The sequence below is a fragment of the Astatotilapia calliptera genome, chromosome 23 (genome assembly GCF_900246225.1).
Source record: "Astatotilapia calliptera chromosome 23, fAstCal1.2, whole genome shotgun sequence".
Taxonomy (NCBI): domain Eukaryota; kingdom Metazoa; phylum Chordata; class Actinopteri; order Cichliformes; family Cichlidae; genus Astatotilapia; species Astatotilapia calliptera.
The window spans coordinates 41,961,130-41,983,237 of record NC_039323.1 but is presented as its reverse complement, the minus strand read 5'-3'; the positions used below and the strand labels follow the sequence as shown (position 1 = coordinate 41,983,237).

Below are 22,108 nucleotides of genomic sequence, written 5' to 3'. Positions count from 1 at the left end.
TGTTTTCTTTTGCGTGGAAACTGGCTCCAAATGGCTCTCTGGGTCTTAAAGGTCGCTGACCCCTGCACTAGCAGATCGTTACATGGAGAAACCTTTTGAATACAAGATCCACACAGGTGCTCACAGACACAAACTACAGCTTTCTCGGCTGCTACCTCCAACAACATTGTGCGCTGTTGGTCCTGCGTGCTGCACAATAACTTTCAATATTTAGCATTTACTGTTAGTTACAGTTACCCAGGTTATTGCTGTGGTGTCGTGTTTATTGTGTTGCTCTCCTTTTGTTTGTTTGGGGTTTTTGTTCTCTCTCAGCAGGTGATCCAGGTGATTTTTTTTTTCGTGCCCTTCCTCACTGTCCCCTTTCCCCCTGTTTTTCTTTCCCTCCCTCTCTTTCTTTTTCCCTTTCCTATCCCCAGCCATGTCTGTCCCGTCTGTAACAAGTGAAAGTAAAATAAAATAACAAAGGTCAGTCAAATGGACCGAATGGCAAGGCTGGGATGATCCAGTTGGTAAAGTGAATCTGTTGAGCATCTTTTTTGGCCTTCAGATAATAATTCTGACGGCGAAAGAACCAAACAGGACAGGCAAAAATAAAAAACACACAATTATCCTTTTGTTATCCTTTCAATCCTTTTTATTGAAATGAAAGGCCAGACAGTCAAAAGAAAATAAAACAGTGGTTAAAAGTGACTCCATGTCTTCTGATATCATTGTGACATCTTCATGCAGAAGTTTCCCTCATCAGTTGCACCGATCATCAGTACATGTGAAGACGTTATAGCTGGAAATGGACTTCAAAGCAAAGGCATCAGCTCTCCTCATGCATCTTTTGAAGTACGAGTATCCTGCAAAAGAGCAAAGTGAAAACTCAGACTGTACAGATTTGAATTCAAAGAAACACCATCATCAAAAATAACACGAAATAACAATAATGTGTGTGTGTGTGTGTGTGTGTGTGTGTGTGTGTGTGTGTGTGTAACCATACTTACTGGGAAATGTGCTGATGACATAGGCACAGACCTCATCAGGTCTCTGGCAGGTCTCCACTGTGTTGGTGCAGCTGCCACCAGCTGTTATTGGAACGCAGCGGTTACACCGCAGAGCCTCTGACAGAAGACAAAGACAGAGATATACACATGAATATGACTGTTTAATATTAGTGAACACTGATGGCAAATCTACTGAATTAAAAACAGAAGAGAAACATGTTGAAGTCCAGCTCTTCAGTGTTACTGCCCCTAACAGAAGATTGGTGGCACTGGCTCGTTTTCAGTCACATTTTGCAGTTTTAGTTAAGTTAAAATTTCTTTTCTTTTTTTATAGCGCAACAGTTGCCTCGATGTGCTTTATACAGTAAAGTAAATATACAACTCCTCCGACTTTGAACTGAACAGAACAAAAGCAATCTGTAAATCTAACTTACCACTGCTGATGAAGATCATGAGGAGGATGACAGCAAGTGCAAAGGCTTTCATTTTCTTCTCTTGCAGGAGAGTTGGTCTCTGCAAAGATTACTTGGATTACAATATACTCACTCATATGACCAAATGCTGCTGAGTGTGAATCAAAAACAAGGCTCTGAGAAAACATCAGCTTTTTCCCTTTCTTCAAACACAGAAATCCTTCATTTCTTATTGTGTCTTATTTTTGTTCCCATGTCCAGGCGTCTCTGTCTGTGTCGTCCTTTCCCAGTCCTCCTGCTGCTGATGCTGCCAAACCCTCACCACGAACAGCCCACATGTCTCTGTGATCACACGCTTGCACCAAAGAACAGTTAAAAAGGACATTTCGATTTAGAAAGTGAAGAATTACCTGATGATGTTTCCTTTAGCAAAGGTACAGCTTCACTAGACTGAGCGCTTCACTCAGGAATTTATAGTCTGCTGAGACGTTACACAAACACTGGATATTCCATTTTAATGAAAGCCGACTACAGAAGATTACAACATCATGTTAATGAGCTACCACTCTGCAAAGAAACAACGCAAACACACAATTTCACTCCAAGCAAAATTTCCCAGAGTAGAAAAGCGCTGTATAAGAATCAGTCCATTCACCATGTAAACTGTACTTTACTTCACCAGCAGCCAGATGTGGTGAACAGTGCAGCAGGACTGTCTGAATTCTTCTAAATTCTGTCATCTTCTTCTGTCACCTACGATTTCACTGCCAGCTGCCCTGGAAATAAATAATGTTCAAGCTGACGCTGTAGCAAGCAGCACATGTTACGTCTGTGTGTTTCCTTGCTTGTACAGCACAGCGACCCAAACAGTGGCTTCTACATTAAAGTGGTTTGTAATTTGCAACATGTGAAAATACTCCGTGTTGATTTATCTTTATTATTTATGTATTTATTATTATTAATTCTTGAATTGTTATTTCCCAGAACACAGAATGTCAATCTACAGGTTCATTTCTGCTCACCTGTAATTTGACTGTTGTTATCCTTTCATCCCTGCCGGACTGTAGCTGTCCTCAAATGTCATTCCTGCCTAACATGTGTTCCTAAAGCAGCCTAGTTAGTATACGTCTATGTCTCAGCCTTCTACACTTACATTTAATTGTCTGGTGTTTGCACATGAACATCCACTGTTGTGTCCATTACTGAAGCTGTTCAGCAGCAGAAATAACACAGCTGCGTAGGACACAATGTCCTTATTTTTCTAACATGCAACACAGTAAATCAGACACACCAGTCCCTCTTACACCATCACTGGTTACTGGTACTCTGAGTTTTATTTGAGTATAGTTAGGAAAATACAGCCAAACAAAGATGGTTTCCACAAATCGTCTTGTCAGGTGAAGTATCGATCTTCACACCCTGAGTGATTCCCAGCTTCAGACGCTCCAGCATCTGTTAGCAGGACTCGTATGTGTACATCTGTATATGTATGTAATTTATAATTTGTTCATAATTGTCCCACATTACCCAAAATGTTGAAAAGTATAATCAGTGGCATGAAATCATCTTTAAAATTTGCTATTAAAACAGAAACAGTTTGAGTGTGGTGCCATTGAGAAATCCAGTAAACGAGTCATGTTAGTGAGTAAAGCCGCTGGAATAAACCAAGCATGACTCACAGGGTCACAGCAGGGGGCAGCAGGTCAGGAACTCTGCTGAGGAACGCTCACAGTTTCTGTGGGAGTGTCCTGCGTGTCCGTGACACATGGACTGGTTGGCTTTAGTGAGTCAGAAGTGTCTTTAAATTCAGTCTTCAGCAGAGAGCTCAAATCATCAGATGGGGACATCTGATTGGACGTAAAAAGCTCCAAATGCTTATAAATCCCTCCCGCTTCCTCCTCTGGCATCTTCTGCCCATCTATAAAACTGTCTTAAAACGAGAGAAGACAAAGACTAAGGATGTTGACATATGGTCAGAAGAATCTGTGCTTACCTTGCAGGAATGTTTTAAGTGTACAGATTGGGAAGTTTTTATTCAGTCTTGTGGAGATGATCTCGACGCTTTGGTGGATGTTACTAGCTCTTATGCAGTATTTTGTAAAGACATGATTACACCCCGTAAGCGTGTTAAGATTTACGCTAACAATAAGCCATGGGTCACTAAAAGTGTCAAATCCTGTTTAAGGAAAAAGAGACAGGCCTTTAAAGAGGGGGCTGTTACCGATTTTCAGACAGCTACCAAGGAAATGAAAATCGAGATCTTGAAAGCAAAACAGACAAAAACCTTCTTGAAAGCAAATTTGCTGCAAAAAATTTGGGGTCTGCCTGGACTTGTATGAAAACCATAGCATGGTTTCAAAATCCCCAGAGCAGCAGTCAGGTCATTTTAGATGGTTTTAATTCAGACAGAGATTTTGCAAATGCTTTAAACATGTTTTATGCTCGTTTTAGTTCTTCTGATTTCAGCGAGGATATTTGGGAACTGAAACAGAAACTGAGAGATACTCAGCACTTTATCATTGAACTCAGCGATGTTAAAAAGGCCTTTCATACAGTCAATGTGAACAAGAGCCAGGGTCCTGATAATATTAGTGGCCGCCTAATTAAATCTTGTGCTGATGAACTCAGTCCTATATTTCAGGTTATTTTTAACAAATCCTTGCAAACACAACATGTGCCCTCTCTTTGCAAAGAAGCAGTCGTGGTTCCTGTCCCTAAATCTAAACGACTTCAGGCCTGTTGCCCTCACTTCAGTTGTCATGAAAGTCTTTGAAAAAATCATCAGAAATGTGATTATGAAGAGACTGAAGGTCAGCTGGATCCAATGCAGTTTGCATACAGGCCCAACAGAGGAGTGGAGGACGCACTTTTGACTTTACTAAATCTGATTCTTAAACATGTAGAGAGTAAAGGGACTTTTGCAAGACTTCTTTTCATTGATTTTTCTTCGGCTTTTAATACAACACAGCCCCATATTTTAATTAAGAGACTTTTAGAACAGTTTGAAATCAGGAAAAACCTGGTGGGCTGGATTTGAGATTTTTTAACTGACAGGTCACAAAGAGTGAGAATAAATGGGGTTCTGTCTGACCCAGTGTTCTCCTCCACAGGTTCTCCTCAAGGGTGCGTCCTATCGCCCTTATTATTCACTCTCTATACAAACATGTGTCAGAGCAGATATGAAAACAGGGCCATCATTAAATATGCAGATGACTCTGTTATTGTCAGCTTTCTGAAAGAGGGTGAAATTAACCACGGCCCAGTCATTGATGACTTTGTTCAGTGGTGGGAGGAGTCTTATCTCCAGCTGAACATATCTAAAACAAAAGACATGGTTGTTGATTTTAGGAAACAACAAAATGGGCACGGAGTCACTTTAATTAAAGGTCAGAAAATAGAGCAAGTGCAATCATATAAATATCTTGGGACCATAATAAATGAAAAACTGAACTTTGATCAAAATTGCAAATCAGTTTGTAAAAAGGGTCACCAGCACCTTTATTGCCTTAGGAAACTTGTTCATTTCCACATTGACCAAAAAATTTTAACTTTGTTTTATCGTTCTTTTATTGAGTCTGTTTTATCCTTTTGTTTGGTGGCATGGTTTGGTCAGACCTCTGTCACAGAGAAAAACTCTCTAAATCAGATAGTGAGATGGTCCAGTCGTCTGATAGGTGAGCCACAGTCTTGTTTAGCCTCCCTGTACTCTAAGCAGGTACAGAGGATGGCTTTATCAATCCTTAAAAATGGTTCCCATCCTCTAAGGGGTGAATTTCAGCTTCTTCCCTCAGGACGGAGGTTTCTATTTCCGAGATGCAGGACAAAGCGTTATAAAAATAGCTTTGTCCCCGTTGCTGTCACTGAATTAAATAAGAACTGTTTTTGATTCGAAATATTAAAGTATGTGTCACAGTGAGTTTTATATATTTACTAGGTATGTGTGTTTTTAAAGGGATGTCAAATGCTGTCATTTTTCTGTAAAGCAAATTTACCTTGCCTTTAGGTATAAATAAAGTTACCTTACCTTACCTTACCTTATGACCATGTACCAAAATCTAAATCCGTACACTAAATGACGTCTGTAAAAAACATCTGGCACCAGGCTGCATGCCTGTATTTGAGCTCTGATGACCTGACTGTTGCAATGACATTAATATTAATGTTGCATGTAGTTATAATAATATCAACAGCTTTAACCCGATCAGTCTGACAGCACAGAGGCCGAGCAGGTTTTCTTTCTTGTGTTGGTCCAAGTGTAAATGTCTTCTATGTTCCAAAACGGCATTTTTTTCATTGCTCTAGCTCAGTGGATTTAGTCGAATTAGATTCGATTTTTAATTAGGGTAAGATACAGGAACCAATGAACCGAAGCCTTTAAAATGAACACGTGCAAATCTTAGTGCAAGACAAAGTGTCTAAATGTGCATTTATAGTAAATCTGCAGAGGTTGATTCTGTTCATATCGTCACTCATCCAGGTGACGTCCTCAGTCTCAGCTGACTGCAGGTTTCCAGCCTTATGCAAATGTGCAGTTTATAAGACTGGGGAAACCTGCCGCTTACAGTTGAAGGCACATCGATATGGAGCGCTGCCTCAAACAGGCAGTCTCATTAATGCATTTATGATACATTAATATGTATCATCTGTATGAATAAATACTAATGCAGACTGTAGTTCGGGTATTATACTGAGCTTGGCTGAGTATGAAAATGATCAAAGAGCAGAGCCCCAGCTTTCATTCATCATTTCTTTATTGTTTGCACACATTAACATTACAGGATATCACCATTTATATCACACATGTATAAGACTGAGATCCACAACATATCAAAAGAGGATGAAAAAAAGGAGTTAAGAAAATAAGGTCACTAAGTAAAAATAAATCAGCCTGGGAACCAATGAATTTCTCCCTTAGAGAAGTTCACTGTCACCATGACAACAGTTACAGTACAAAGACCCATAGATTAGAGAGGCTGTAACGGATCAGCAGAGTTGAGAAGAATCAGCGTTTCGGGAAAGGAACACGGGACACAGCTGACAGCTTTACAGTGGGGTTAGAAAAGGAAGCGTTTTTACCCGTCTCGCTCACCTGGTGACTTTCAGCTACGCCGTCTTAAAACCTGAAAACGAAACTAAACCGAGTTTTGTGAGAAGAAGATCAGACGAGTGGGTTTACACTCGAAGCTCAGACTCGAGCTCGATTTTGTAACGAAGACAAATCCTCAAGTCTGCCGTCGCCCATTACAGCTGAGCTGCTCTCAACAAAGTCAGCGTTTGGGTGGGGGCCACGCCGCACGCGTCACAGGCTGCTCTGAACACCAGCAAACACCAGAGCTTTGTTGAACGCACCCCGTCTTATTTAATCTATGGCAGAATGATCACACTGGCACTTAGATGGCTAATCACATGACCACGCGGGGGAAACAAATAAGGCACGAGCACGCACAAACACACACAGACTATTTAAAAAGTGCATCTCCACTAGCTTTTGTGATTCAGAGAAACTGCTTGGCTCGCTCTTTTTGTGTTTCACAGATCAAAGATGACTCACAATCAAACAGGAAGGTCTGTCTCACTACGTCACACCATTAAAAAACGGAGATGCCACCACCTGACAACATTCACGCACGCAGCCCTCGTCTGCAGTGAAACCCATCTGCACTGGTACACACAAACACACACCCACGTCACTGTGGCATTAAAACAGGTAAACACTTTTTGTTGTCGTTTTTGCTCTCAGCTTCAGTCAAACTGAAATTCTGACTGTTTTGGTGCTTTTCAGTCACATCGTTACAGGAACACCACAACACCAATATTTACCCACTGATAGTTTGTTGCAATGAAAGACATCTAGTTGAACAGCTTGTTTTGAGTCTTTAGAAACTGGCTGACTAAAGGAAAGAGACAACGTGTCAAAGGTAACTACTGCAGGTGCTGACTGCTGTAATCACTGTGAGGCTGTCCTTTACACGAAGACTCTGGAAACAGAAACTGAGACTTGCAGAAATAATGTTCTTCTCAGGAATCACAGGTGATTATTACAGGAAAGAACATGAGCAATGATAAATGCAGCAGGAAGCTTAAGGCCTCGGTTACGGCCACACGGTTCTCATTTAGCCACAGAAATTAAAACCCTCATTAAGGGAAGTTGTAGCTGTGCTGGAGGCTGTGAAAGCAGCGATAACAGTGAAACCCTCAACAGCAAAGACATCCCAACCAACTCCCCACAGCGTCTGTGCATCACTGCTGAACCGTGAGATAAATGAGAACACAATGCAGCTTTTGGGAGGCCATACAGCTGCACCCGGGAACCTCTGCGAGAGCCCACAGTCACCTGTGTGCATCCAGTGCCTGCGCTCAAAAAGCCGAGGACGGGGGCTGCTGCTCACCTAACAGGAGGCTGTGAGCTGCTCAAACAATCACACCGAGCAACCACCGCTCGTGTTGGCTGCACTCTATAAGGGACTGATTCATCTTTGGGTTTAGGAAGAACTAAATCATTTCAAAGGGTTCACACTTTCCTCTCTCACTACAGAGGAGAGAGTACAAGCCGATTCTGACGGGTTACACTCCTGCTGCATGCTCCTCATACGCCTGCTCCTAAAGACCTGTGGTGACTAAAAGAAAACACAAGAGCTAAAAGGAATACTGGCTTGTGATTGGCCAAAGGGTGTGTTTCATCCTAGACAGCTCTGATCTAATGCGTCTATATCCTACATTAATACTCAACAAACAAATGGACGAACAGCTGGCCTGGAGCCCCGGTGCCCTCTGAGGCGTGTGGGGTCTGTTAACTGCACTGCTCAGTGTGGATTATGTGCAGCACACCACGGCACTGCGCCACAAACACCGAGCCAAAAACCAGCACATAACTTGGACAGACTCCTGTAGTTCAAAGCCTGAAACGGTACACAGAGTAAGCCTCAGTATCAGGTACTTCTACTTAATTAAATTTGGGACAATCACAGGAAATCACACACCCAAAGTCATTCATTATGTACACTGAAGTGATGCTGCTACAAATGAAAACATGAATCCATTACAACTTATATTATTACTGATTGTATGAGCACACATCACGTCTGCTCGCACAATCAGTCACACAGAGGGCAGCAGAGACGCTGGCCTGTGGGAGTCCACCACATGCCCGACGTACCGACCGTCTCCCTGTAATTTAAACAACAACGGCGTCACTCCAGGGAGCGCAGTCACATCTACACTTTGTCACCAAACCCGCAGAGTGCCGAGTGTGAAGCCGTCACTCAGCACACTTTTGTAGTGTGCCGTTTACCCGGGACACCAGCTACAGGTCCAAATGACACTGCTATTAGTAAAATTCATATAAAGGAAGAGAAAGACTCCACGTGCACAGCTGTGGCTGGTTTCTGCCACTCCAAGTACAGCATTTCATAGATTGTCCACAAAGTTCGGTACCGAGTTCACCATTCTGACGTAAACCCGAGTCACGCCTCCACTCTCCTCATCAGCCCTCTCTTTAGCGCAGAATCAGAATCTAAAGAACATTTGGTAACACAGGTGAAACGCCTTTTTGGCACTACATAGAAAACAACACGACCAGCTGCTACTGACAGAGATAAAAGATGCAAACCAGCCGCTGTTGAAGCAGGGCAGCGATACAGGGCTGAATATAGATATGAACACGTGCAGGTAGGAGTGACGGAGGCATGGACGGAGCAGTTCGGGGTGGTAGAGAAGCACATGGCAGCAAATGACTAGCCCTGCATTCACACACATGTAGTGATTTCAGATTTATGAGAGCTTTTATGTCCCCCTCCCCCAGTGTTGCAGCTCTTTATAGTGTGCCGGCCTGAGACCCGCATGAAACGACTTCACGTCATCGTTCAGATTCTTGTTGTGCTCGTGGAGACTGCTGGAAGCACTACACTGACTTAAAGGAAGGGAAACGTGCACGTCTGTATCTGTACTCGTGACGTGTTTGTGGGATTTCATGATGCAAAGTGATGTCGAGAGTTATCACGGCTCACAGTGGAGCACCACTCACGCAGGTGGTATCAGGGCCGCAGCGTTTCATGCTGTGATACGTGAACAGCCTCTAATTTAACGCTGTAACAAAACTGGGGATCTGGATCTTTCTTGTTTACCATCGGTTGCATTTTGTAGTGTTTTCTGTTATTTTTTGCTCACATTATTTTTACTTGCCTGAGCTCTAACACGTGTGCTGTTTCCACTTGTTTTCATGCTTGGAGTCAAATAGAAATGCCAGAAGTTGCCAGACATAATAACAGGACGCTCAGAACGACCGGAGACACACAAATAACTTGGTCCACTGAATCTTTTTAAATGTGCGCGGCATGTAAGAGACAGTCAGGCCTGTCTGAGTACTTTGATGATGCTCCTAAGGTAAGCTAAAGGCTAAATGCTGCAGGGAAGGAGGGTCTCGGCGGCGTTTCACATTGGCAGAAAGAGCTCAGAGCAGAGGGCTGGACATTAGGCAAACACCAGATGCTGCTGGTCCAGCAGGGTTCTCGTGAAGTTATTGATTGGTCCAATGGCGCTGAGCGACATGGCGTTGTCCCGCCCCCAGAGCAGATTGGGACCAAAGACCACAGCCAGGTTACTGTTGGTCATCTTATTCACCTCACTGTTGGCCGATACCTAAACACACACACACACAGGATGCTGTTGTAACAGACAGAGATGATATTTTGTGATCAGCGGGATGTGCAGACCATCAGCTGTACCTGTGCCAGAAATGTGATGAGGTATCGCAGCGATGCGTAGTTTTCCTCCGGCAGTGACTCTACCAGCGTCTTCATTACTGTCACCTGAATCTCACTGGACACAGCTGGAACAAACACAGTCATCAGGTGAACTGCTGAGGCAGACTGTTCATCTGGTGTAGGGCAGGTGGGGGTGTGGGCTTCACACAGTCACACAGGTACAAGCTGAGACTCCTCTAACCGTACTTACAGGCAAAGTTGACAATGTCATTGTAGAGCTGATAGGTGAGCAGAGGCTCGGGGAGTTCCCTCAGGAATGTTTTCAGGATGACAGCAGCCAGGTGCACATCTTCCATCTCTCTGAGGTTCACTGTCGCACCTGCAAACACACGAGTTCAATGAGAACAGAAGAAAACCCGAGAGAAGAGACGAGCGTCCCAACCCTGCTCTAACGTGGAAGAAACCAGGCCCTCTGCACATAAACACCTGCAGCCTAACTGGTGTTTACAGAACCATCCATAACACAGAGGATCATAACTGACGTCACACAGCAGGTGGAGGGGACTCCTCCATCATGAGTCTACAGCAGGGAATTTCAGCATCACAGGGCGGTCAGAGCTCATACCTGAGTTGTACCTGAGCTGGACCTCCTTCACCAGAGTCACGTTGGCAGATCGTCTGAAGATGCCCTCAATCTCCAAGCCTGACGCACACACAGACGCGCACACACACAGTGAAAAAGAAAGAAAAGTGTTTCTTTCAGACATAACGAGGCACAGCCTGAGTCTGCATCAGAGCACAGCACAGGTATAAAGTCACCTGTGTGTGTGCAGCAGGCTTTAATTACAGTGATGTGAGCCAGTAAAAGCACAGGTGAGGCAGCCATGTGTGCTCCATGCAGGCACAGCTCAGGGAGGAGTTCGCTCAGGTGTTCTGTTTGTTACCTTGCTCTGACAGGAAGCCAACGGTGTCTCTCATCACCACAGGAACTGGATCGCCATCTGGATCCCTCTGTCTGAGCCTGACACGCACACATTAAAACAACAAGCAGATTCAAAGGTTTTTTCCTTTATCTGGAAGCTTCTCTCACAGGGCCGTGTCTCTCTCCAACTACAGAATCAGCACTTACAGCGTTAGTGGCACACCAAACACCTGGCTGGGGAGAGGAGGGCTGTGAGGAGGAGACATGGGGGGCTGTGTGGTGGGTTTCAGAGATGCTCTTAATTTGTTGTCATACCTGGCACAGAGACAACGGGAGATTTTAAAAAGTAACACAGGGCTTCACTATTTGTGCCTGAATGTTTGCCTAAACCACAGAATGGAAGCAGCACAGCAGTGAATAAACTCCATCAGTGGCACCTTTTAAGATGCATTGTGCATGAGCAGAACAACCACAGGAAGCATTCCCAAATCAAATGAAAAGATTGACAGTACTCAGTGCAGAGGGCATTTCCAAAGAAGACGCACATGGAACAGGATGCAATGATGATGCTTAAAGTGACAATAATATGTGGAAACTGAGATTTGTCATTGTTTCCTGAAAAAAAACAAATGCATGCTGACTTTAGATTCAGAAAGCCAAGATGGAGAGGGAAAATGTTTGAATGTAAAAACTCTGCTGGTAAGAAAAACCCAAGAGAGCGGGCTGTAAACCAGCACACGACTCACAAATTGCACTCTCTCACCTCCAGCTCGTTTAGCGTGGAGCACAAGGAGTCGGCACACAGCTGGGAAACCAGCAGCTGTGCCAGTGTGGCTACATCAGGGTGCACTGCACGGTTATTTGGATTGTGATGAAGCCACTTTCAGTAAGATAATACCATCCCACTTCCTGTGTTTGCTCCAACACGCCACTCTCAAGGAGGTCAAACACTTTCAACACTCACTTCTCATGCACACGGATAATAAGACGGAGGCGGCATTTAACCCTCAGTGAAACGTGCTGCTGGCATCACGCAATGAGAAGACTGAATGAAAGGCACACATCTGAAGTTTGGCAGGAACACTTACTCTCTGACGCGGGAAGGAATGACCAGCTGATCACACTTGACCACATCCTCCAGCTCACTCAGATAGCTCACATAGTTGATCTTCCTGCCAAACTTAAAGCTGAGAGAGAGAAAACTCGAGTGGTTGATCTGTGAGCAGCAATGATGATGGTTCAGACTTTTTATAAGCATGAAAACAGAAATGTAACAAAGTGAAAGTAGCAAGTAGCACATGATGTGCGCACCTTGTTATGGACATTTTAACAACAACCCAGCGAGCTCGTTTTGAAGTGGTTTAGTTAACACGTTGCAATGTGGAGAAAACGTTCAGATCAAACAAGAGTGTTCTGAGGACGGACACCTCCCTGAACTCTTATACAAACAAAGAACAAGCCACAACTCTCACATGCTGGCCCCTCTCACAGGGGCTCCTCCCGTCACCTGAATATTTACATCCCTGATAAGGGGAAGGAGTCCCACTATCTGCTTAGCGTCTCCCGTTACAATGGCCTCACTGTGTGTGTAGAGCATACTCTGCAGTGAACATGCAGTGAGACAGTGACATTACTATTACTAATGTGAAATGATTAAATATGTGATTAATACAACAGAAAACCTCTGGTTTGGTCAGAGTATTTAAAGACGTTTGTGCACTTCCTGGAACGCTTCATACGCCAAGGAAAACAGCAACAAGCGACTCACCGACGAGTCCGTCTACGGGGAATTATGTAATCATAATTCCCCCAAAATGACCGGCTATTTTTTCTGTTTCTTGAACAGAGGCGGTCTAAAGGTTAGCGGTAGGCTCAGTGTCACACTGTTTCATCAGCGACTTACATAAAAATGTTCCTGTTGGATGGAGAGAACAAAGCTTACAAAGTTAAGCGAGTGGTTCTTGCTTCCAGCTGCAGCACTGTGACACTCTCTGTTGGCATAGCTACAAGATGATGTGTACAGTATAAAGCACCTCGACTGTTGTTGGGATTTGTTGCCATTTAAATAAAACTGGTATCCAGTAAGAACCAAACCTGAAGCAGGAACTTCAGACACATTTATGGCTGCAGTTTTCTACTGCTGCCACTAGATGCTGCTCAAGCTCTGTCAATGTTAGTTACAATGGCCCAAAATTCACATTCATTAATCATGTGCTTCCTTTTTAAATGAACACGTCTCTTGAAAACCGCAGGAAGGACTCGTGTAATGATATCAGCTCACATAAGCACACTGATGTGACACTACTGTACTGTACTGTACTGTGCTTACTGAGGGAACATGCTCATCAGCATTTAGCATTAGTGGAGTCTGTGTTTACCCACAATCCACAGGAGTAATGCTGGAGTACATAATGCCGTGTGGTACCCATGGCTGCCCGTTAGGCAGATTATATTAGCAGCACCTGACCCGACATCAAGCATATAAAAAAATAAAATCAATGAGGGATTAAAAATCTGACTGACATCAAGTTGCACTTTAAAACTGGTTGCTCCAAGTACAGACGGCTTTTCCATCATAGCAAGGATAATAAGTTCACGTACTGGGTCACCCTCTCTGAACCTTTGCATAAAATCGAGCCGTAACCACGTGTTATAACCGTGCATCCGTCAAAGAGTGGGCCGTACTGTAACAGGACGCCACAGCTGCAACGATCAGTCGTCAGATTTCTCCCTATATCAACAGGAAGTGGATCACAGAGTGATGCAGGCCCCACCCACCCCCCTTATTCAGTTTTATTTATACAGCACCAAATCCCAACAGTCGCCTCGCTTTGTAACAAAATCAGCACAAAACTGTGTGTATGTGCACGGGGGCTGCGCATAATGGTCCTTTAAAAATCCCTGAAACCAGAAACTAACCTTATAATTGGTTTGAAGAGGATCAGCAGAGTCTTGATGAACATGGTGGGATGGACGATGTACAGGGCCTTGATGTTCTTCTTGTACCTGCAAACACATCACATGTTCTCACAAGGTGTGCTAACACACGTTTGATACAACGATTACAAGAGCATACACAGAAACGTGACAGCATCTGTGGAATCTGCTGTCCACAGGTTACACAGGCAACCAGCACTGCTGAGGGGCTGAATCCTGTGCTGTCAGCGATGAGCTGGTGAAAATAATGCGAGGACATGTAACTGGAGACCTGCTTTTATCTTTATCAGCCAAACTGAATGGCTGTGTGGGTGTGCTCGCCCGCTGCTGTGCAAAGTGCAAATGAACTGGGTGAAAGTGATTAAAGACAAAAGCAGGGCTCAGCTCCTTCGCTATTTTGAATAGTGGGAACATGGCTGAAGCCATCCGCACATGTTACTGTAACTGTGCAGTTTATGAAACACTGCACACAGTATTTGTTTCCACTGCATTCAAGAGAAAAACCAGTACCATATCAGTGGATGCACACTGTGCACCTCTGCTTAAATACAGAAGTGAGGGGAAAACAAACAGTCAGAGCTTCTCACGTGTGCAGCACGGCTCCTTTCTCCTCGACTCGTCCTGTCTGTACTTCCTCTGTGGACTATGGTGCTCACAGGAAGTACAGAGAAATTACTTTCTTACAAAAAATGACTCCCTGTTTTTCTTCATTTGTTCTGTTCAAAGAGGAGAACGCTGGCACAAGTCTAACCTTAGTAACATTTAAAAAGAAAATAAAGGTTTTTATGCAAAGTCATGATGTTTAAAACATCCAGTGTTGGAAGTGGACGGTGCCAGCCTGAAGGCTTTGGGATACGTTTACCCTGGTGTGGAATTTTGATGCATCCGGTACAGGCAGAGGTTAGTCTGCAGAAGCCATTGATCCGGTTAATAAATGCAAAGAGCAGCAGTAGGACCAGCTGTAAACAGGTATAATATGATAAGTGAGATGTGCAGTGATGTGTTGGAGATTACTTTCTGTCAAACTCCCTGTATGCATCCCGCACCCAGCTGAGGGAAGGTTTGTTTTCACTGGTCAGCCCGTGGTGAAAGTAGATCAGAGTGTAGTCACTCTCCACATACTGATCCAGGGTTCCTTTGAGATACCTGAAAAACATGAGCAAGTCTTTGTAAACGCAGAAATATCTTTACCTGCTCAAATAACTTTGTTGGTTAGTAACTACTGCACCTGAGGGCTTCGCATCAACTATTTCCATACCAGATGAAAGAGTGAATCTCTTCACGCTGTCCCTACAGGAAGGAGCCTTCAGAACATTTTCTAAAAACTGCAGCCTTACGTTCACCGCATCACTCGTTACACCCAAACACAGCAAAGATAGACACAGCCATGCCTTCTCCATTCATTCCAATCATGATTATCTGGGGCAGTGGTGAATACACCATTTCATAACATGATTACTCCCCGACTGTGGAAACATCAGGCAGTCTTTAAAATAACCTTTAAAACGTATTTTTTCAAGACCACAATCACCTCCATCACAGTCTGCTCTTTGTAAAAGCAACCAGTCTGTCAGCAGGAAGGCGAGAGTGGGCGGGGCAGACCAGGTCAGACACTCGTACACCTCAGAGGCCCCACAGTGGAAGCTACAGGTAGAACAATGGTGACCACCGACCAACACTTCCAGCACCACTGACACCTGACTGCTCAGCCACGGCTCGAATGCTTGCTCTGCGGATCCTTCAGCAGCAGCTGTCGGTCTTTGGGACTAATCTTCTCTCAGTGTCACTGATGCAAATCTTGTTCTTGTTCTTCACATTAGTGGATCGCATTTATACAGCGCTTTTCAAGAACCTCAAAGCGCTGTACAATGCCACTATTCATTCACTCTCACATTCACACACAGGTGGAGGCAGCTACACTTCCTGTCTTTAGATACAGCGTGATGACCAAAGACCACCACTTCTCCTTACATCGTGTCACATGACAAAAACGCTGGCAAAGCCTAAAGGTTTGCGGTCACTACTTACATCAGCAGCTTATGATGGTCCAGCTGGTGCTGCGGCGGCATCCTGCAGGCATTAAACACGATCACCTTCCTGCCAAAGTTGTCATCACCTACGGACGCAGACATGGACTCGCGTTACTTCCACTACAAGATTTTACTTTTCAAAAACATATATTTCCAGACTGAAAGGTCAGCTGTGACTGAAGAACCGACCGGCCACTTCGATGATCTGATGTCTGGCAATGTCATAGAAAGGGTGGTCCCAGGGCAGGTGTGGAGAGCTGGCGTCAAACTGCTGGGAAACATCTGTCTCTGAAACACACACACAGTTAATACAAGACAACAATCACAGCATTACATCACCATGAAGTCCTTCATATGTAAATGTGTTTGTATGTAACATTTTAAGATTAACCCCAGCCGCTCAGAGCTCTTACAATCCTTCGTTTGAAACATGGCATCATCAGCAGGTGTGGACAGACATCCCTCTCACCTGACTTGCTGAGGTAAGACTCGTCAGCGGGCCACTGCTGGTCCTCTATGGTAGTCAGCTTCAGCTGTCCTAGCTGCGCCGTTGCAGAGTCGTCGCCCACATCTACCAGCAGTTCTGAAGACATCGCACACACGTGCGCTCTCACATACACACAGACGGCACAGCGATGTCTTTCTTCAGCTCACTCAAACATACACGCACAAGCTGCAAGAGACAAAAACGCTTCAGGTCAGCACATCTCAGCCAAACTGTGTTTGAACCTGATGCTGTGACATTATATCAGACCCAGATCAAATCAAACATTTCTGCACAACTGAAGCAACATGAAGTCACATCCGTGAAGTTTCTAAGAAACACGAGACATTTGAACTTCCACAGAATACGCTGTCCCTTTATCACACTCACTGTTACCCAACTCGACTGAGTTTAAAAGATGAAAGAATGAAATCCATTAGTGATTGATGCTGCTGCAGTGGGTGACATGCTGCATCAGCACCATCTAAATAACATCAGACAACAGCAGTAATCTTCAGGCTAATGCTGCGCGATCCCTTTCTCACAGCCTCTAATTATTCCGATCACACCTCCAGAAATAAAGAGTGTACACAGTTACACAGAACATCTTAGCGATGCTGAGGTGGTCGTACAGTTTCCTTTGGCTTATTAGATCTGCTTCAGCCAAGTGACGTTAACCAAGGACAAACCACAAGCAAAGACTACTATAGATCTGCACTGCAGAGTAACAACTAACTTCTTCAGCCCTATAGAAACATACCACAAACTGCAGCATGACGAATGCATGAAAGACAAGAAAAACGACATAATGTGTGCTGACATGAATCGCCCAACATCAACTTGATCAACTCGTCTGAGCTGACGATGGACAAGAATGTACAGCATCCTGTGCAGGAAGACACTAAACTCACCAACACCTGCATTATATCAGGAGATCTCACAACTATGTGAGTTTCACCTCACGTAACCAATGAATGAAGTACTTTAGATTTTGCATCTTGATAAATAAATACAAGGTGAAAAAACAACTTGTTTGTCTGCAAAGATGAAGTTACAGGTAGCTGTGGCAGAGTGTAAAGACGAAAGCAGCGCTGATATGATTTCATTTTGTGTAAAGCTTTGGTACTTTTTTACTTCCAGGAGGTGCACTGAGTTTAGCTGGCGAGCTGTCCAGGGTGTACCCCGATTCTCTCGCCATGGTAACTGAGGTGGGCTCCAGATGTTTTATTCATATAAATAAAACATCCGCTGGCATATTGACTGATGCACAAACCTCTCCCAGTGACAGCTCCCACAGCTGAAGGAGATGTTAATGAGAAAAATAGACCACTCACCACAGGTACGTGATACAAAGAGCCTGTGGGATTTTATTGTCACTGGTGTGCCAACCCTCAGTGGATTTTTGTTACTCTGAGTAGTTTTAGTTCAAGAAAAATGAAGACACCTTTTCCCCCTCAGGAGCTTTGGCCATGCTCCAGGTGGTGACTTACCATCAGTTCCTGCATGCTTCCTGTTTCTGGAGCTATGGATCTGTGTACAAGAACAGTATCAGGGACACATTTTTTGAGATTTTTAAAAATCTGTTTGATTTCTTTTTCTAACCTTCATTTCACCAGGAAGTAAAACTCTAGAAGCTGAGATTCTCTTCTGAGAGAGTTTCTTAGTGTGGCTAGGGTTAACCCAGCAGGCAGTTTCACTGGTGACAAACCAGAAACGCTGAACAGTGGCCTGAGACGTGCAGCAGCAGAGAGACTGATTAGTCTCAGAGTGCCACCACAGTTTGGTCCTGCTTTTTGTTTTTTTAGCTTCAGCAAACAGAAAAAAAGCTTTATATCTGATATATCTGAAGAAAGGATTCATCAGTCTGATGACTTTCAAATGGAGCTCCAACAATAAGGTTCAAACACAGCATGAGCCACTTCCTCAGTTTAATGACTGCATCACTCCTCTCCTCTCTTATTAACTGCCCATATTTTCTACATGCTTCCTTTTTATCTACCATCCCCCACCTATTTACTCCACTCTTACTCTCATGCCCACACACGTACACACACAGCTGTGATGTTATGCTAGCTGACAGCATGTAGCTTTAAATAAATATCGCTACTAACCAGCAGACACAGTCGGCCAATTGCTGCAGCCAAACACACACACAGACAAACTGAGTGAAAAGCAACTGTTTGCACACTATCTGCATGTCAGTCAGTAACCATGCAGCTGTCGGGGAGGATGTTGGTTAACATTTATGATGATGTGAACAGTAACAGGTTCCTCATTTCCTTTCTCTTCATTCAGTTCCTAAACTGAACAGACCAATGGAGGTCACAGCAGTGGGTCAGGGGCACAAAACCTGACTGTGAGTTTATTTCTATGACAAAGTTTCACACGTTACATTCATACTGAAACAGGTAAGCTCGCTCCAGGCACTTCAGGTCTGACAGCTCTGGATTCAAAATGTTTACTTTCGTGGCATTCAGTCCTATTGTCTGCACTGGATGATCTGTTGCTATTTGCCTAATTTATTGAGCCTATTTGGCTTTTTAAGCTGAGAAGCACTGAAAAGATGTAATGCTAAAGTTTCAGGATCATCACTCTGATGGTGGAGGAGACGCCCAAGTGTAAATAGTCAGAGGTCAGGAGAAGAGGAACCAGAACGCAAAGCATGCAGAGTTTCACTGGGAGACAACCGGGAGGACTGCAAGGACTACGGTTTGTGAGCAGGGTATAAGGGTTAGCCTTGAAAGCTGATTTCCACCTCTCTGCTCAGTTTAAAGTAGCTTTCTTTGTGTTTGCTTGGTTTTTTTAACCAGATAGTTGCATCCTTAGTGTCGACAAGGTTAGTTCAGGATTGGATCTGATAGGGCATGGGTGTCAAACTCAAGTCCTAGAGGGCTGGTGCCCTGAAACGTTTTAATATGCCACTGCTGCACCACAACTGAGAAAGAATTAGTAGGTCATTAGCAAGAACTACTAGCTATAGAACGTACGGTGACTCTGTAACCTTGGATCTCTGTTACACATGTTACAAATGATGACAATGCTGAATCTTGTGTATCTTTGCCCATGCAGTGCATCCAGCCACAACACCATGTATGCATCAGGCATTGTTTGTGGATCGTGCTGCACTACCCACATGTGTGCATGCGCGCACACACACACACACATATATATATATATATATACACACACAGAAAAAGCCACTTTGTGTACATATGAGCATCTAACAGAAGCATCCAGCGAGCACAGCACCCTGCCCCCTCTATTCCTCTTCTCTCTCAGCACTGCAGAGCAGCTGAGGAGGGCAGTTTAGTCAAAGCCTGCTCCAGGGGCTCAGGAAATGATTCCTAGCAAAGCTCTAGTGCAGAAAAAAGCCATGGAGTGACACAGTATTATTACTGAGCATTTCTGCATGTGAAACACTGCTCTACTTATTTTATGCTTTTATGGCATTTCAGCTTCAGTAGTCTAAATACTACCAAAGGGTTCATCCCTAACAGCAGCATGCACCATCAAATATGCAAAAGAAAAAAAAAGACAATACTGGCATGTACATGCAAGCAGCAGCAACATTCCCTCTCTCCATTTCTCTCTCTCTCACACTCACACACACACACACACACACACACACACACACACCTGCAGTAACATTTCTGCACCACAACACACTCCACAGTTTCTAATGCCGACCAGAGACTGACACTGAGCTTAAACTCCAATCACCTCTAGCTGGGGAAGTTCATTTTACGTTTTTTTACCTGAGGGACGCCACAAAAAGAAGAAGAACCTGAACAATGGGAACCAAAAATCCCACAAAAAAGCAACCACTGTTTCTGACATGACATATGTGTAAGGAACAGCTCATTTCATCTCCTGCATGCAACTCACTGATGTTTGAAATCACTGCTACAGCTTTCATGTCAACGCAGCTTTCGCCCCAGTCTTCTTGGTGAGTTACATTTATTTATAAAATGTATTTTAAGATGTTTATACTCTAGAGGCCTTTTCAGGCATGATCACCTAACACTGCTGGCTGCTTGAAGTCAAAATGATGACACTGGGCAATTCAGGCAAGGGTCACTTTTACATCCAGGTTTGGTAAATATCACAGGAGGCTGAACTTTGCAGCTAGTAATAATAACATAACTGAGGCGACAACTATACTTAAAAACATTCGGTGGCTGAACGTTGTAAAACTGTATGTGTCTGTCTGTTAATGTGACTGCACACAAGTACCAGACCAATCAGTGTGATCAGGTCCAGCATAGGAGCAGTGCACTCCAGAGTTTTAAGGAAAATCACCTCGATGCTTTTCAGATATGAAGCACGCAGTCAGTGACTGGTGTCCCGGGTTGTACTGAGGTTACTTTTAATATTTCTAAAATCCTTTCTAAAGCCCAGAGATGATCCAATCCTAATAATTAGCTCAACCGGAGGAAAGAAAGGCACAACCATAAAAGGACTGTTGGCTTATCCTGTCACAAGACAGCAGAACGCGTCATTTTTTGATCACCTCTATTTTAAACAGAATAGTTTCGCATTTTGTTTGCCATTCAGAACCTCCGCCTGCCACCAGGGCAGTTTATGCAGAGGGTGTAGCTCACAGACACCATCAGCCTGATTCTGTAACCTCTGCGTCAGTATGAAACTACACCCAGAGGCTGTCTCATTTTTCAATGTCTAATGTAAAGTTTTCCAGTAAAATCCAATCATAACCGATAAACTACAAAATACAGTGTAGTGTGTAAGTGGAAGGGACATCACTGCAAGCTATGAACACACTGATGCACTACCATAACATGATAATGTGTGATATATGCACATTTTTGAAGTGAGACGTCATCTTTGGGGAAATGCTACGAATGATTTTGGGGGAAGGAGAGAAGAGCATTAAACCCGAACGGAGTTTGGCGGGCTGAGCAGACACCTTCACTGCTGGCAGTCCAGCGATAAAAGCAACAAGTGAGCAGCTGACCTCTTTTACTTTTACCAAACGGCTCAGCGGGAGAAACATTTCAGTGTCAGTAGCTGCGGATTCAGAAAAGCTGAACAGGCTAACGCAGCCACACTCGCTGGTCATTATCACACAGCGAAACGCATTAGCAAACCGCCTAGCAAGCTGGCTCGGCTGCATTCACCATATTCGGCACACGGATGCACATTTTATGGCGTTTCATACGCTGTGAGGCTTCAGTAACTGAAACGACGCTTAGCTGGGCTAAACCAGAACACCGCAGTGTTAACAAATGACCTCATCACAACAAATTAGCCCCACAACACCCGACTAACAACGCACGAGCATCACAGCGCGTGAGCCCCGCGTGCTTCTAACATGTTCAGTTTCTACCAAACACAGCATCATGAAATTTGTTTTACCGTAATAATCCAGCCGCTCTCTTACAACCGATTCACTTTGTGGCGTCTGAAGTCAACGTAGACCGTTGTCAGCAACAACCCTGCGTCAGCACCTCTTCCGGTTTGTTGTTTTCAAAATAAAGCTATCAATTCAGTGTTTGTTTACTATACCTGTCAAAATAAAAGTGCTAAAAAAAGAAAGCGTCCCCGTGGTGTTTTAGTAAAAGGCCTGAGTCTCCACAGGCGGACTCAGGCCTTTTACTAAAGTATGACAAGCTG

General features: G+C 44.0%; 1 protein-coding gene across 2 annotated transcripts; it reads right to left on the bottom strand.

Annotated features, from left to right (window-relative positions):
- Positions 1–6,135: 6,135 nt before the first annotated feature.
- On the bottom strand, positions 6,136–21,966 carry arhgap1 (Rho GTPase activating protein 1). Of its 2 annotated transcripts, none has more exons than XM_026158397.1 (13): positions 21,851–21,966; positions 16,463–16,666; positions 16,183–16,275; positions 15,992–16,079; positions 14,978–15,109; positions 13,946–14,032; positions 12,115–12,213; positions 11,234–11,341; positions 11,049–11,125; positions 10,730–10,807; positions 10,355–10,483; positions 10,126–10,229; positions 6,136–10,039 (listed from the first exon to the last, which is right to left on the bottom strand). In XM_026158397.1, the coding sequence occupies exons 2-13, from the start codon at positions 16,584–16,586 to the stop codon at positions 9,872–9,874; spliced, it is 1,287 nt and encodes a 428-aa protein (XP_026014182.1). In that variant the 5' UTR covers positions 16,587–16,666; positions 21,851–21,966; the 3' UTR covers positions 6,136–9,871. The 2 variants fall into 2 exon arrangements, with proteins under 2 accessions (XP_026014182.1, XP_026014181.1); XM_026158396.1 differs by having other exon boundaries at positions 16,183–16,281; positions 21,851–21,965.
- Positions 21,967–22,108: the final 142 nt, after the last annotated feature.